The 18003-nt window shown below is 35.4% G+C and overlaps 1 protein-coding gene across 1 annotated transcript in view; it reads left to right on the plus strand.

Moving 5' to 3' along the window:
• PCYT1B (phosphate cytidylyltransferase 1B, choline) overlaps positions 1-16938 on the plus strand; it is a gene marked incomplete at its 5' end in the record, with an annotated part of 32547 nt that extends 15609 nt beyond the window's left edge. Inside the window, 5 exons of the mRNA XM_083361745.1 lie at positions 674-825; positions 2162-2240; positions 12714-12856; positions 14973-15161; positions 16671-16938. Of these exons, the coding sequence (XP_083217871.1) occupies positions 674-825; positions 2162-2240; positions 12714-12856; positions 14973-15161; positions 16671-16883 (776 nt within the window). The 3' untranslated portion in view covers positions 16884-16938. The remainder of the gene's footprint in view (positions 1-673; positions 826-2161; positions 2241-12713; positions 12857-14972; positions 15162-16670) is intronic.
• Between the last annotated feature and the right edge of the window lie 1065 nt (positions 16939-18003).

Raw genomic sequence — 18003 nt, forward strand, 5'->3', positions numbered from 1 at the left:
GGATTCTTCTTTCTCAGATATTAAAAACAGAAATGTGGAATGGAGCCTATTGAATGTCATTTCATCCAAATTTATATGCTGAAATATAATTGCTTCTTTCCATTAGTTTGTATTAAGAGAAGGCAAATGATGAACGTGTCCCTATGACTGGTATGCTGATATTTCCATAAGAAATTGGAACAATAGTAATATCCAGAAAAAGAAATGCCATGGAGAATGTGGAAATGCTGAAATAAAACAATGGCCAGTCTAGCTTCCCTCAATTTCATTGCTATCTCTGTGTCTTGAGACAAGTCTCAGACTTTCCAGCTAGGACAGCAAAGAGAACTGCAAGAAAAGATCCACCATTCCACAGTTGAGAAGCTTTGGGACTTGCTTCTGAAAGAAACTCAGCTAGCAATTTATCTGACCAACAAATTAGAGAAACAGCTATCCAACATAGAATAGCTTTTAATGTAATGGCCGTCCAATATAAGCAAGTTTTCAACTGACTAAATGTGATCAAGGGACTGAAAATGGTTTTCCAATTTTAGATTGCTACCTTTGTGATTTGGTATGACAACTACTGTTTTAAACTCTGAAAATAGATTTGAATCATTTATAGCCAAAGAGATGCACTGAATTTTACAGGGTCAAGATTACTCTTTTTGAATTCTTCTTGCATGTATGTCAGTTTGCAGTGATGATCTAACACATAAGTTTAAAGGTTTCACTGTAATGAATGAAGAGGAACGTTATGAGGCTCTCAGACACTGTCGTTATGTAGATGAAGTAATCAGAGATGCTCCATGGACACTCACAGCAGAGTTTTTGGAAAAGCATAAGGTATTTTTCTTTCTATTTTTTTAACCTCTCCCCCTCATAAACCAGTTTCATACTAGTGATGGTGCCAAATACTGCATATTTGTCATGTTTATAAAGCATAGTTGGACTCTAAACTGAGGTGTCTTTTGCTACCATCCCTACCATATTATTCGTGTAATTCAGGTTGTAATTCAAAAGTGCTAATAATTCTTTTGCTTATAGCTGTGATGGTAACAACACTATGAAAAACTCTTTTCCTTTTCTTGTCTCCTTTTAGATGCTATGCATCAAAATCTTAGAAAATGTAATTAGGATTTGAGGAAGTGGGGAAAAAACTTTTCATGCTACTATAACAAAAAGGGAAAATATCTTTTCAAACATTGACTCAGTTCCAGTAATAACAATGATAATGCAACTGAATTAAAATCCCGTGTGCAATCTTCCTTCCATCCGTTTATCTGTTACTTTCATAGGCCTTTCTTATAACAATCCAAATCCCCAAATGTCCAAAATAGCATAGCATTTAGGCTTATATAATGCCCCATAGCGCTTTACAGTATTCTCTGGATGGTTTACAATGTAAGCATCATTTGCACATTGCCCCCAACAATCTGGGTCCTCATTTACTGACCTCGGAAGGATGGAAAGCTGAGTCAAGCTCGAGCCCTTTCAGGATCGAACTCCAGACTGTGGGCAGTTTGCCTGCAATACTGCACCTAACCTCTACACAACCAGGGCTGCTAGTAACCAAATTAATAATACAGTTGCAGAAAACTGGATTTTCTCTTCTTTCTTATAAACTGTATATACAGGTTACTTAGATATTTTGGGAGGAAACTGTTAATTGTTTTATTGCTGTGCAAGCATATATCCATGAAAAATCATGCTGGTTGATTGAATTGTAAGATTAGCTACTCTTCACTACGTACTACATGTTTATGTCATACATTTCTCAATAATATACAAAGCTCAAGTAAATAATTAGCTATGGTTGGTCTTCCACGTATTTTGAATAACTTTATTAAGTTGTATTATATTAAGAAGCAAAGTATAATAGTAAAAATGTCATTAAAATATTCTGAGATAAGTTTTTTCTTTAGCATGATTCTTTAGGTTTCAGCATGGTGAATATTTTGTATTACTGATGTGGTACTTAATATAATTGTAAACAGCTTAGATTCTTTAACTAACATCACATATATAACTAAAAGGTTTTGCAGTTTCATGTGCTATACAGTGATATAAAATCTATTATAATCATTTAAAATATGTTTTATTTAAAATTTGTTTAGCAAATAAGGAAGTTAGGTTTCCAAAGTAAGAGACAACTTAATTTCCTTTTATTCTGTATTTTTAGATTGATTTTGTAGCCCATGATGATATTCCATATTCTTCTGCTGGTTCAGATGATGTTTACAAGCATATAAAGGAGGCAGGTAGGTATGCTTTGTTGTTCCTTTAAGTAGCTAACCTCATTATTGCCTCACAGAACTATCAGACTGAAAAAATACTTCTTTAGTGATTTTTTTTAAATCTTAAATTTTAAGACCACAATAAAAATTTTAAAAAGCATCCCTGACAGGTGGCAAAACAGCCTTCAGTTGAATACTGCCAACTGAAGAGGAACCCATTTATCTTTCTAAGTAATTGTTCCACTGCTGAGCCGATGTTAATGATAGGATATATTTCTAACATTCAGTTGGAATCTGTCTTTCTGTAACTATTATTCTTCACACTGGAATAAAACAAAACAACCTTGACTTTCTTTGTGTGACATCCTCACACATTTGATGAATGTTGTACACTCTTCAGTCTCCTCAAACTTTTTCAGAGGTGTATTTCCATTTCCCTGATCATTCCCATTGCCCTTCTAATTTCTTTGAATACTTCTTCTTGTGTGGTTTCCAGAACTGAATGCAACATTCAGAGTGGGATCTGATCAAAATAGAAAAAATGAAATGATTACTTCTTGTGATTTGGAAATAATTCAGACTTAATTATACTTGCTTGTTTGGCAGCCACATTACACTGCTGACTCATAATCAGTTCTCCTAAATGTCATACTATCCAGTCTATGCTTAACTAACTTACTAATCTGAATGTCATGAGGTACTTCAGCAAATGTTTTGCTAATGTCAAAATATGTTGGATCTATCACATTTCTACAATTTATTAAAATTGTGTGAGAGAGTGCTTTCAACCCAGTCTTGAATCCTGGCAACTGGCTGTATCAGTTCATGCAGATTTCTTGGCAGTATTTTTAGAAATAGTTTGCCCTCACCTTCTTTCTAAGGCTGAGAGAGTAAGTGGCTCAAAGTTACCAGTTGGTTTTCTGCCTAAGTAAGGATTAGAACTCAAGGTCACCTTGCCTTAAACACTATACCAAATTGACTCTCATTATAGAAATGACCCTATCCAATAACATGACATGACAAACAACATGGCATAACATAATGCCATAAATATTTAGGCAAGACATGCCCTTGACAAATGCTTGCTAATAATTCTGGTGATTATGGCATTTTTCCTAAGGTACTTATAGAATTTACAAACTTCTCTAGAAATTTCCTAGTAATCACTGTATGACTAATAAAGATGATAAGAGGTCTTGAAGCTAAACCATACCATGAACAATTAAGGGAACTAGGTATGTCTAGCGTAATGAACAGAATGATTAGGGAGAAATGATAACTGTCTTCCAGTATTTGGAGGTAGCCACAGAGATGAGGGGTCAATTTATTCTCCATAGCACCTGAGGACAGGACAAGAATCCATGGGTGGAAGCTCATTAAAGAGAGATTCTTCCTAGAACTGAGAAAAAATTTCCTGACAGTGACAGCAATTAACCAATGGAAGAGCTTGCCTCGTGGAGTTGTAGGTGCTCCATTGGGGAAGGTTTTTAAGAAAAGATTGGACATCCATTTGTCCAGGATCCATTTGGGCAGGGGATTGAACTATAAAACATAAGTAAAATACTTCTTTAAAATACTTTTCTTATACATGACTTAAACGTGAAATGTTTTCTCGGTATCCTAGTTATTGTGAATGTTCCCAAGGTGACTGTGTTACATAGGACAGTTGCCCAGTTTAAGAGAGAATCAGCTATACTTAAATTGTCACAGAAAGAATTTAAACTAAGCTGCAAACATCATAAGGTGTAGAGAAAAAATTACCATGAAAAACCAAGTTCAGACTATTTGTTTTTTATTCCATCATAAAGATACAAAGGTAGCTTGCAAATAAGAGTTTGTTAAGCTTCTTTCTATACAGTAATTTGAACTATTTGGACCAATGTGGGAGAGATGGTGATTAAGCAAAAAAATTGATTCGATTATCTAGCTTGCCTCTAGTTTTGATTATCATAATATAAAAAAGATGTTGAGACTGTAGAAAGAGTGCAGAGAAGAGCAAGATGATTAGGAGAACTAGAGGCTTAAACATATGAACAATATTGCAGGAATTGAGTATCTCTCATTTAATGAAAAGAAGGACTAGGGGTAACATGATAGCAGTGTTCCAATATCCAAAGAGCTGCTACAAAGCAGAGAAGGTCTACTTATTCTCCAACACACCTGAAGGCAAGGTAAGAAGCAATGGATGGAAACTAATCAAGGAGATTTTTTTTAAAACTCCATTTATATCCCGCCCTTCTCCGAAGACTCAGGGCGGCTTACAAGCTTAGCAGTAATTTAGCTTAGATTTATGTGAGATTTTGTTTTTCTGATACTACAGTTGCAGTGTTGGGCTTTCTACATGTACTTTTCTCTGACGCTCGGATTTTTTTTCCAGTCGCTTATATGTACATGTAGTCGATTAACAATCATTTATTTAGTAACCGTTCAAAGTAACAATGACACAGAAAAAAGTGACTTGCAACTGGGCCTTGCACTTACAGCCATTGCAAATCTCCACAGTCACACGATAAAAATTGAGGCACTTATCAATCAGCATGTATTTATGATGGTTGTAGTGTTCTGGGATCATGCAATTGTTATTTGCAATTGCTATTGACAATAGGAGAATCTGAGTTCACTTAATGACCACATAATTCACTTAGCAACTGCAGTAATCCACTAAACAAGCATGGCAAAAAGTTGTAAAATTGGGCATGATTCACTTAACAGTTGCCTTGCTTAGCAATGTAAATGTTGGCCCCAATTGTGGTTGTATGTAGAGGACTACCCTTTTTTGTTTTTATAATTTCACTTTGTTTTTTGTGTAGTCACATTTGCATCCTCTACTATTCTCAATTCTCCCTCCTCCTCTTCCTCCTTCTTCTCTCTTCAAATTGTTTCCCATGCTTTTAGTATTCTTTTCTAAGTAATGCTGAATCATTTTAAGTTGCCTTCCTATTTATTTCTGCTGTCTTGAAATCCTGATTATTGTTCTCACAGTTATTAAAATCTAATTTTAAAGTCCTAGATCAATGATGGTGAAACTTTTGGGCACATTATGTCAAACATATGGCAAATGCCTAACTTGACTCTGCTGCCATGTCTCTCTCACACACAAAACCACATATGGAACAAAAGAGAAACAGAATAACAGAGTTGGAAGGGACCTTGGAGGTCTTCTAGTCCAACCCCCTGCTCAAGCAGGAAACCTTATACCATTTCAGACAAACGGTTGTCCAATCTCTTCTTAAAAACCTTCAGTGTTGGACCACCCACAACTTCTTGAAGCAAATCATTCCACTGATTAATTGTCCTGTCAGGAAATTTCTCCTTAGCTCTAGGTTGCTTCTCTCCTTGATGAGTTTCCATCCATTGCTTCCTATCCTGCTTTTGGGTGCTTTAGAGAATAGACTGACCCTCTCTTCTTTGTGGTAGCCCCTTAGATATTGGAACACTGCTATGATGTCACTCCGAGTCATTCTTTTCATTAAACTAAAGGTACAGTAAACAACTCTATGTATCCATTTATGTAAAAAATACATTCCAATCATGTGTGGTGCTATATAGTATATAAAGAAACATCAAATAATTATAAAAATGAAATATGAATAAGTCTCATTCTGATGGCTCCAGAGGCCCTGTGAGAGCATGGCCCACTTAAGTGATTTCTGGAGGGTCCGAAGACTAGGCAAGAGAAACCCCATTCTCACATAGCTTCAGCAGGCATCAAAAGTCATGTGAGTACATGATGTATTCTGAGATAGTTGTTGGGAATTGGTGAACACTGGTGTGTTTTCTTTGAAACACGTGTCATAGGTTAATTGCTTTATTGTATTATTACTTTATTGCTCTGTACACCGCCCTGAGTCCTCCGGGAGAAGGGCGGTATATAAAACAAACAAATAAATAAATAAATCATAATTGTCCTAGGCACCTGTTGGATTTCACTTAGCTTTAATTTTTCTTAAAATGAAGAATTCCAGAATTACATGTTCATTGTCTTCTAATGTTCTAAGTTCTTTAGCTTCACAACTAAATCTTACTTACTGTATGGGATGGTATCAAATCAAGGACAGTTGATCCTTTGGTGGACAGGCAATAGATTACACCAACAACCATACTGTTTTAATTCAGTTACTCTCTATAACAATACCAAATGTAGTGTGATTATTTTATATTGGTTTTTTTTAGCCTGATAGTCAGCAGAAATGTAGGCTGGCATAAATTGTGCTTCTCTCTGCCAATCTGCATTCTGCATCAAAAACAAGACCAGTAAATGATGCTGTTTTTATTATTTTAATATGGGACAAGTTAAGAAAAAGGATTAATGGGTTCCTTTACTTTGTTTCCTTTCCCATAGGAAAAAACTGTAATATCATTGGTGACAGAACCAGAACCACACAGTTTACAGAACCCAGCTCTCTTTCCCAATTTAAATTGACTTTCTGTGCAGAATGCAATAAAAGCCTTCTCAAGAGAATGATAATTTGGATTTTTAAACATAGATTTAGGATTTTTCAGAAGAATGCTAATCCTTAAACATTTAAGGAGTTCATGTTACATTTGATAAATATTTTGGAAAACAGTGATCAAGGATTACATGGGCATATGCCTCATCAGAAGATAGATACCTGGTCTCTCCTGCAGTCCAAGCCAAATAGGCATGGATGTTCCCATGGCAGTTTAAAGTGACTAATAAGAACTCAGTAGATGCCATCTCTATTAGGATCATCAACCACAATCATGCCATGGTTCATGCCATGGTTACTGGGTATGAAAATGAGGAATTTGGATTTTGAAGAATGGATATTGCAACATATAGTATATTTCTATGGAGATTCTCAATCATCCAGGTCATGGTTGTCTCAAAGGTGCTTTTTCAAGAGGCAACTGGACTTTCTTTTTTTTTTCTTTAAAGACATTTTGCTTCTCATCCAAGAGAGCTGACGAAGCTTCTTGGGTGAGAAGCAAACTGTCTTCAAATGAAAAAAAAGAAAAGAAAATAAAGTCCAGGTGCCTCTTGTAAAAGCACCTTTGAGACAACATATAGTACAACATCTCCATTTCTATTAGTCCTGTTCCTTTGTAACAAAACATATCCATTACCTGCTATATTACAACAATAGGAGTCATCAGTGCTTTTTTTGTATAAGAAAAAGTTGCCAGAACTCACACATGTCATACAACCCGCCTTGCCTATCCTACAAGGTTCCATCCAAAAAAGGTGCCGGAACTCCGTTCTGAGTGTTCTATGAGAAAAAAAGCCCTGGGAGTCATCAATTATGCTTGTGTGTGTGCTTGCATGCTTTTCTGTGCCTTTGAATCAGAATCCATATTGATTTCTGGCAACTGCCAAATCTCTATAGTTTTCTTGGCAAGGTTTTGGAAGTGGTTTGCCATAGTTTGCTTCATAGGGCTGAAAAAGAGTGACTGGCTCAAGGTCACCAGCTGGATTTGGCCTGAGACAGGACAAGAACTTGTCGTCTCCCAGGTTCTAGACTGGTGCCTTAACTACTACACAAAATTGGCTCTCAATCCATTATATACATTGCATAAATTATTTCTATACTAAAATGCTTCCTTTTTCTGTTCTAGAGGAACATTCTTAAATTTGAGATAGGGAGAAGCAAACATGTCTATGAACAACAAACTATTAGATACCATTGGTCCTTTAAGTTAGACCAGGTTAGGAAAAAGGTACCTCAAGTAACATAGAATTCTCTATAGGTTTTAATAACAGAATCTTAAAAGCCTACAGTTTCGTTTTCCTTTCTCTTATTCCAAAGACAGTGAAGCGGCTATCTTGACTTTCCACACTTTTCTCTTTTCCCCAGATTAAGCTGATGTTTTACTAATAGTTGCCACATATTTTGTAGAACAACAACAAAAAAAGGCCGTTCTCCTTGGAACTGTGCATGCAGTTACCCACAGCATTGTTTTCTTGGGCTCTGCAAAATTCTGTCACTTTTGATATATAGAGATATTTACAACTGACCTTGGGGAAAGCATGAATGAACTGTTAAGGAGGAACTTGGATATGAGATTATATAGTCCAGAGGTAGGAGGAAGTACAAAAAAGAAAATAACTTTGCCTTGATTTTGTTTCATATAAGATGTGACAAAGAGAAACTTGGACAGGCTTTCAAGATTCTGCTATTATACCTTGCAACTAATAAAATCTATAAATCTATAATAAATCTAATAAAATCTAAACTGAAAAGTACCACTGATTTTATCTACCCTGAAGGGCTGATGTATGAATATATACATAATGTAAAGTCCTATCTGTTGTTCATGTCTGTCTCTCTTCCTGATTTTGTCTGCTTCGTCCGATTTTGTTAGTTAGCAGTTTTTGATGTTTGCTAATGTTTACTAAATAAACATTAAGCTTATTTTTATAATGGAACTGAGTTGGACTCTATTTGCCTGCTTTGATCTGGATACAGAGATTGACAGGAAATTTGTTGGCTGCAAACTGAACTAAAAATTACCTATGACAATTTTCCAATGCAGAATTCCTCTACCATTCCTTAGGTAAACATCTACAAATATTATAGCCTTTTGTGATAAAAGGTCTTTCTCTCTGTACATTTCTGATTGTCAAGGAATTTTTCAGAATCTGAATCTAGTAGCAATTCTAACAAGAGTGTGTTTTTTAATCAGTCAATATTATATACCCTGATATGTCAGTTTTTTGTAAATGGTAAACTTTTAGTGTATAGTCACATTCATTTTAAGACCCAGTGTTTCCTCTTCTAGATAATGAGGCTGTTAACTTTTTGAATTTAATATATTTTTACGTTTCATTATTTGTACAAAAGTATGGAAATTCAAAAGGGATGCGGTGGCTCAGTGGGTTAGGACGCTGAGCTTGTCGATCAGATGGTCGGCAGTTTGGCGGGTCAAATCCTGAGTGCCGCGTAACAGACTGAGTGCCTGTTACTCGTCCCAGCTTCTGCCAACCCAGCAGTTTGAAAGCACGTAAAAATGCAAGTAGAAAAATAGGGACCACTACGGTGGGAAGGTAACAACATTCCGTGCGCCACATGACCATGGAGACGTCCTCGGACTAGCGCTGGCTCTTCAGCTTTGAAACAGAGATGAGCACCGGCCCCTAGAGTTGGAAACGACTAGCACGCATGTGCGAGGGAACCTTTACCTTTACCTTTATGGAAATTCAGGAACCCAAATAACAGAAAAGCTTGATTCTTTTAAAACTAGACCTAGATATTATTAGAAGTTGTCTCCTTTCCTTTCCTCCTTTCCTTTCCTTTCCTTTCCTTTCCTTTCCTTTCCTTTCCTTTCCTTTCCTTTCCTTTCCTTTCCTTTCCTTTCCTTTCCTTTCCTTTCCTTTCCTTTCCTTTCGACTTTCAGATATTTCCCTATAGCTATTGGTGGCAGACATTAGTTACAAGCAGAATAATGCACAATATAATTACATCATAGTCTGCCTGCTTTGATGCTGGGAGAAAGGGACAAAAATGATAGAGCGTGCCAGTTTTATTTCTTGTAATATCTAGCCATGCCTTGAAACCTGATATTTTCAGTTAATTCATACAATTATCTATTCACCTTAGCTTTGATATCAATTATTGGTGCTTCCTGGACCATTATTTCTTTCCAACAATATATTTGTTAAACGATGAAGGGGCTTCTTTTTGTTTGCAAAGTAGTCTCAACAGTTCTCTAAATTGTGAGGCAGTGATGATGCTCCATACTTTTTAAAAAGACAATAAAACTTTTTTAAAAAATGTTTTATTGGATACAAAACCAAGCCCAAGACAACAAACAAAATTGAAGTTTAAATTTAGAAATCTTTAATCTTGTTCTCAACCTATAATATTAGTTGTTAATATCAACAGTTAACAGAATTAAAGAAAGCAGTAACAACTTTCTCCCTGAATTTCATAGGGATTTCAGATTGTTCAGCCGTCCTTTGACTCATTTTACAATTCCAATTCTGATTATAATCAGAATATAATCTGTCTGTCTGAATTCTTCTTACATTTAAAGGAAAATTTTCCTGTAAGATTCATGTGCTCCTCACTATTGTTTTCTTTCAAAGAATAATCTATTTCTAGAGAAATTCTTATTAATATTACTTTACCAATTATGGGGACAATTGAATTGTAAATGCTTACAATGTTGCACATAATGTGTGTTTTGGTGGATTATTGAAAACCTGCTGGATACATGTTTGCATATATATTATAAAAAAGAAGATGTATATTTATATTAGGCTGTACAAAATGCAAGATTATATGACAGTCTTATATACCTTACTTCCAAGTATGTTTCTAGGGGATGATGCAAGCTTATGTTAACATAAATGAAACGTTGAGGTGCAGAATGATTTAAGCTACTTGTAACAATTAATGTGTTGGGTGTAAATTATATTTATGGCTATACAAATTTGTTAAATAAAATAAAAATTGTAAATGATAGTTAATGCTTTAATTAAATCGTTAGTTTAACAATTACAATACATATTTATAAGAACTTTTGAAATATATATACCATTAAAGTTACTTTGATTTTAATCTTTTAAATGCTCAGTATCTTCAAATCATTTCAAAGTCAGTGTCAAGACTGATTCGCCTTTTCACCTACATTTTCTCCCTTGCTCATAGCTTGACAAGATTGTGGAATGGAATGAAAAGGTGAAAGGGGTGGTATCTAGGCAACCAAGGCATCTTTGAGAGTTTGCAAGAATGCCAAGGTGACTAATGCAGGTGCTTGATGGAGAAGTGGACTTCCCATAGCAAGAAGAAGTATTACTATTGGACAATGTGAACACCTGGTGGGCGGGGGCGAGGGAATCTATTTTTTCATTAAGTAAGCTTGCGAGCAGGAAAACCAGAGCTGGTTTCACTTCTTCTGTGCCAATGTAAATTTTCATTAAAGTATTATACTCTTGGTAAAATCATGTTCCAGGAGTTTCTTTTTCTGGAAATGCCAACTGGACATCGAATGCACTTTTTAGTAAAGTGCAATTTTGTCTACATTAAAGATGGTAAGAATTATACATGGCATACCATTTATGTAATCAAGTAACAGACATATTTCTATATCAGATTTTATAAAGAATTATGTAAGATCAATCTCATATGTTCAGCATATGAGAGCCTGTCATTGTTAAAGTATCAAGTTAGAAACCAGAAGACCATGAATTGTAATCCTGTCTTTGGCACAAAGCCTGCTGGGTGATCATGGGCCACTCTCTCTCTCTCAGCCCTAGGAAGTAGGCAATGGCAAATCACTTCTGAAAAACCTTGCCAAGAAAATTGCAGGGTCTTGTCCAGGCATTATTCAAGAATCAGACAAGATTGAATGGAAGGAAAAGAAATAGTAAGTAAAAAGTAATTCAGGTGTCATTCTTAGATAGCTGAAGGGACTTCAGTAGGAATTTCTACTTATGATCTTCTTAATATAGTGTTTAGTTTATTTTTCAATTTCATCTTGACAGGTTTTTGATTTCCTGAGATAACTTTCCTATCATAAACTTGGCATCAAACATATGTAACAATGCATATTTTTTCATATTTAGAGAAATAATTTAATTCAACTCAGTTCTGGTATAATATAATTTAAAGAGATAAAATTATACTCACAATATCTAGAATATGTATGCAACTTTTCTGTCATTTTCTGAGGGTCTGCCTATGTAATAATTAGCACTGAATTTATGATACTAACATTCCTTATTTTATAACCCATTGTATTCCACCAGTATGGTGTCCCTAAACCCCAGAGTCAGAATTAGGTAGGACATGCAGATTTCTTGCAATCATATTAGGTATTAATTTATTCTTCTCAGAATCATTGGCCTTTTGTCCAAATGCTTTTGCTTAGAGAATATCCATATTTTATTAACTAGTACTCTCTCTCAAATTAAATTGTGCAAAAATTCCTTTCTCTGTCAAAAATCACTTCCCTGAAATTATTTTGAAAATTTACTGAAATAAATTTATTGAAATAAATTATGAAAATAAATTGCATAATAAGCCAATTATTTAAACATTTGTCATTATAGAGTTGATTATTTTGTACTATGAAATAACTTCTCCAGAGCCACTGTTATCAAACAATAAATTATTGGTTTATTATTACATTACAGAGCTTCTAGGATGGTTCAGTCAGAATCAACTCTGAGCTATATACAATTCCCAGTTCTATAACTCAGATTAAGGATAAAAAATATAAAAAATAGATGTGACTCCATAAAATCACACGTATAGGACAGAAATATATCACAAACAACTCATCTAAAAGTAAAATATTTTCCCTTTGTAATGGGGTCAATCATACCACTTCTGCCTCAGGCCCTATCAGTATACAGTAGACTTTCTAAATGCCAAAAGGGAAGATGAATGCTCTTCGAGGGCAGTCCCATGTAAAGTGTATTTCACTAACTCAAGTGATAGGAGACAAAGACATCAAGCACTTTGAAATAATTAAACATATGAAAGCTGGAGATTTTATCACAGTTCTGTTTTCATTTTCTCCTTTCAAAAGGTATGTTTGTACCAACTCAAAGAACTGAAGGCATCTCAACTTCAGATATTATCACTAGAATTGTACGTGATTATGATGTCTATGCCCGTCGCAACCTGCAAAGAGGATATACGGCTAAAGAGCTGAATGTCAGCTTTATAAATGTAAGTGCATCATCAATCATTCCAGTTACATTGTAGTTGGAAAAAATGTGTTATGATTATGTAATGATTGTGGCATGGTTAGGAAGACAGTGGTTTGTTTTGCTGTATTTCTTCTCAACATTGGCACCTGGCAGGTGGTATGCAGCCATGCCCAGCCTAGCCAAGTATAACAGGGGAGGGAATGAACCAAAGCAGTGCAGCACAGGGCTTGCTGTGAGAGAGACCTTGGGAGGTGAAGGGCGGCTGGGGCGAGACAAAGGCCGCAGGATCGGTACTTCCAGCAAACCCAGAAGAGAAAGGAGGAGGGGGGTGGAAACAAGAAGGGATATAAAAGGAGTCAGTTTGGGTGGGAGAGGGATAAAAAAAAAGATGCAGTGTTGGGAGGAGGAGTCAGCTGGAGCTGCACTGAAGAGAAAAGGAGGAGGAGGGGCGAGAAAGGAAAGAATAAAAAACAGGCCAGCCGGCAGCTGATGGTGGCAGTGACAAACAAGCAAGAAACACAGCTGGGGAAGGGTCACCCTCCAGGAGGAATGAAGAAAGGCAACATACCTGAAGGAGACCAGCAAATGGCCCTCACCCACTTCACACACTCTTGGACTCCAAGGAAGGGGATGCTGCGAGTGACATGATAGTCCACGTTACCTGCACTACACCGCCCAGACCCCAGCCTGCCCGGTTTTGGCAGCCAATAGTACACTCTCCTCACTGTGTGGATTGGGGTGGATCCTGACAGTGAGTCTACTTATAATAAGCTCTTCTGAATTTCTCAAAACAGTATAACAACTAGATTTCATTGGCTGGCACCTTTATCCACATTATCTTATCCATGTTTATATAATACTATCCAGCTCACATGTCCTTAAGGTAAGCTAACATCTTCCAAATGTGTATTGCGCAAAAGTTGCAGAGAATAAGATTTGCACCTCACACGGCATCTGCTGACATTCATTGTATCCCTGGGGTATAGCATCCTTCCCTCAGTGTGACTATGGGATCTCACATCAAACTGTAGATCACATCATGACTGGCTGTAAGTTGAGGCATTTACCAGTCCAGTTTCTGATTTCTTTCAGATAAATGATGCTGTGCTTCAATGGTTAGATGGCCTAGACATTGGTATCTGAATATACTGTAGATCTTTTTAATATTCATGTATTACTGTATTTTCATTTTAGGTGACACATTAATATACACTGTAAGTCCATGTATGTTATGCCATATGCTAAATAAGTAAATAAGTGCAGAGAATAATAACAGGTACCTTAAAAACCAGGAGTCTGGTAGCACCTTTTATGACTAATACAATTTATTAAATCATAAGCTTGTGTCTTTTAATAAAATTTGGTAGTCAGAAAATATGCTATCAGACACCTTCTGGGTTTTTTTGCCCACCGTAGACTAATACAGCTCTCCTTCTACAATGTCTAGAACAGGTAACTTAATTTTTCAAGTGGTCATCTGTATATTCACCACCTCTAATTCTTCTTTGCTATACATGCTGTCTTATCAGTAGCACAGTGGTGGTCTGGGAACTCAGGGATTTAGTGAATGTCAATGGTTTCTCCAGAAGGTAAGTTTCCTGCCCAAAAGCTCAATTTGAGAAGTTCTAGAACAAAGATCACACAGACCAATATTGCTTTTTCTGTTGAATGTACATGTATATCTCCTTTTACATTAAATAATAAACAAATCTATTTTTCAATCTGTTTGATCAAATCCACAAGAAAAAAAGAAATATGCATATATATCCATTAGGCTGGAGAAAGCATTGCTATGTCCTGAAAAAAGCATGCTGTGTCACAATTAAAATATCTTGCATGTCCTAAAAATATTCCTTTCAGCAAATACCTTTATCAGGTACCATAAGGTCATTTTTCTGTATGAGTTAATGAGCTCCCTGTCTGTCATCCCAAATTACCCCATACTATGTTGGTTTCATCTATTCAGTGCTTTTTTTCATGGAAAATACATTTTATTTCTATTTCCTAACCTGTGATTTTGCTATCTTTAATACTCAAATGTTTATGTAAATATTTAATATGTTACTTATATGAATTTCAATATATAGTGACCAAAATTTCTTCATGTCTCATGTTACTTTTATTTTTTTTATTAGGAGAAGAAATATCGTTTTCAAAATCAGGTAGACAAGATGAAAGAAAAAGTGAAGAATGTGGAAGAAAGATCTAAAGAATTTGTGAATAGAGTTGAAGAAAAAAGCCATGATCTCATTCAGAAATGGGAAGAAAAGTCTAGGGAATTTATTGGCAACTTCTTAGAACTATTTGGACCAGATGGAGCTTGGGTATTTGTTTTTTTCCACACACACATATAATTTATAAGTTATTGATACATCATCTTGTATGCCCCAAATATCTTAAAGATAACAGAGAAATAAAGCATGCTATACCTACTCAAACAATTAATATAACAAAAATACAACAGCAAAATTATATCCTGAGCTGTATTATATTTAAAATCATTCAACATTCAAAATCAGATAGAACAAAGTCTCTTAAAATGCCTGGGATTAAATCTGAGGCCATTCTCATGCAAGATAAATTACTAAGTAGTAATGTAAGATTTTTGCCTCAGTTTGTAATGAAAAACATGTGTGCTAAAAAAAAAGCACTATACTATATAAAGTAGTAATCAGTAATACTGATTTTAAGAGATACAGTTGCATGTAATGGATTTGATTTCACAATAACTGTATTGGTAAACCATTTTCAGTGAAAAGATCTTTTGTTTTTTTTCCTACAATTCAGCATGGCAGTACCTACACTACTGAAGTTTAATAGTTGCATGAAAGCCTTTGTAGAGGCCACATAGAATAATCAGCTTAAGAGTACAACTTGAGCTAGCATTGTTCTAGAAAAATAAACGATATTGCTGTGAGGCAAATTAAGTCTATCAACATTGTTAATTTTTCTTTTCAAACATTGCTTTCAATGCTGACATTAAATACAGAAGATTAATTCATCTCTTGATTCATACATGTGCATGTATTAATATGCTATTATCATAACTATATAAAATAATATATTTGAACTCCCATGCACTTTCTCCATTAAAATGGAGAAATCAATCCATTACAGTTTAATCTTATTTCTTTTCTTAAGGAGTTGGAAGTTCAATTGATCTGCATAGCAGTAATTGGTGCTGGCATGAAAAGCTTTATAAAATATGTTTCTTATGTGAAAAATAGGCAGTACTCTATGTTACATTATTTTGGTTGGGTTTATACTTTTTATTTTTTTTAAAAAAAAGTGTGTAAACTTGCATAGGAAGGATGCATAAAACAAACCTTAATTGTGCTTATTCACAATTCTGGTTCATAAGTGTTTGATTAGTTTTTTAGTTTTTCCATTATATTTTAAAAATCACTGTTTTCCTGCCTAAAAATCCTCCTGGTTTACCCAAGTATTTAGTAACTTGCTAGAAATAATATAAGAGCTAGCCCTTGTTAAGCCTGATTATATTCTGATGAAGGAAAATTTTTGTTTTACACTTTATTTTTTCCCTTTATCAGAAACACTGTAAGGCACTCAAATAATGTAAGGAACAATGCCTCCAAGGTCACTTGTGGCCCTTTCCTTCTCTCTGCCACTTCATTGCCCTTTGAAATCCCTCCTAACTTGCATGTACTTTGGCTACATCAGTTTTTTGGGGGAAGATATCTCATCACCGAAAGGGCCATCATGAAAACAGACATAAAGATAAAAAGGTTATTGAGCAAAAATAGAATTAGGAGAGCGTGCTGGGGACATATCTGTTACTGTATCCATACATGTCCACATTTCTTTGTTTCCAGAAGCAGATGTTTCAAGAGAGGAGTGGGCGCATGCTTCAAGCCTTATCTCCAAGGCAAAGTCCCACAAGCAGTCCAACCCGGGGACGTTCCCCATCACGTTCCCCATCTCCTCCTTCCCCTTGGCTCTTCAGAAAGGCTTCACCGCCTTCCTCCCCAAAGGCTGCCTCAGCATCCATTAGCAGCATGAGTGAAGGAGATGAGGATGAGAAGTAAACAAGGGAAAATTTGTAGTAAAAGAAAGAAGAAATATGCCAATGGCTCACCACACTGTTCAAAGTAGAAGAAAGAAAATGTTGCATGAGATGTTTCTGGGGGAAAAAAAAAAATTCAGATTATTGGAGCACTGAAGATCTCAACTATAAAGTAGTACTTGCCAAAGGACAGCCTGTCAAAAAAAGTCACGTATGATGAAAGAACATATAACAACTTGCCATTATTTCCCAACAGTTATGAGTAGTTTTTTATGCTGTTGCAGCTTTTGCTGCTTGAAGCTATTGGACTGTTGTGACGATTTGCTGAAAGGTTAATTTGGCAAATGATGATAAGAAGGATTCTTTTCGGTTAGAGAAGACACATTTAAATTTGAATAACACTGCACTCCACTAAAAAGTTGGATCTCACAAGAATAAAATGAAATACTGCCTGAAACAGCAGAAGTTCCTACAGTGCCAGGAAACTCTCAAATAAAATCATGCCATTAGAATTAAGCTCTGTCTTTCACAATGGACACAATATAGTTCTATTGAATTTGATTAATATTGCTTATTGAAAAGGCTTTTGTACACACCAGAGAAAGTTATTTAATGTGAAAAAATGATGGGTTCAGTTTTATTATCATATATCCTCCAAAGCTATTTTTTTCCTCTTTTTAGAATTATTGTTTGGGTTTCCTAAAGCTGTTCATTCTGTATGATTTTATATCTGTTGAATTTGGTAAATTAACTCACAGAGCAAGGTCCAATTCATTCATTAATGTTTATATCACACACTATATCATTTAAAACAATTTTTGCATATAACCTATTATTACAGAGAGTTTTCAGATAATAAACCTGGAAGCAATCAAGGGTGGCCTGGGTGCTGTCCCATTGGGTAAAGTGTTTGGTAATATGCATGTAATTCCACTGAGAATCCATGTGTAATTCTATAGAAGCAAAGCATTACATTACAACTGAGTTTTTATTGCCAAAATATCATTAGATTTTAGTAGTCAACTTTTCAGCAGCTTTGTTTTCTGCATATGGACTTAATAAAACATTTTTGTTTTTATATGCTGTTATAATACTGTAGGACAGAGTTCCCCAATGTTTAGGGTTTGGGGAACCGGCGGGGG

The sequence above is a fragment of the Vipera ursinii genome, assembly GCF_947247035.1.
Source record: "Vipera ursinii genome assembly, chromosome: 4".
Classification (NCBI taxonomy): Eukaryota; Metazoa; Chordata; class Lepidosauria; order Squamata; family Viperidae; genus Vipera; species Vipera ursinii.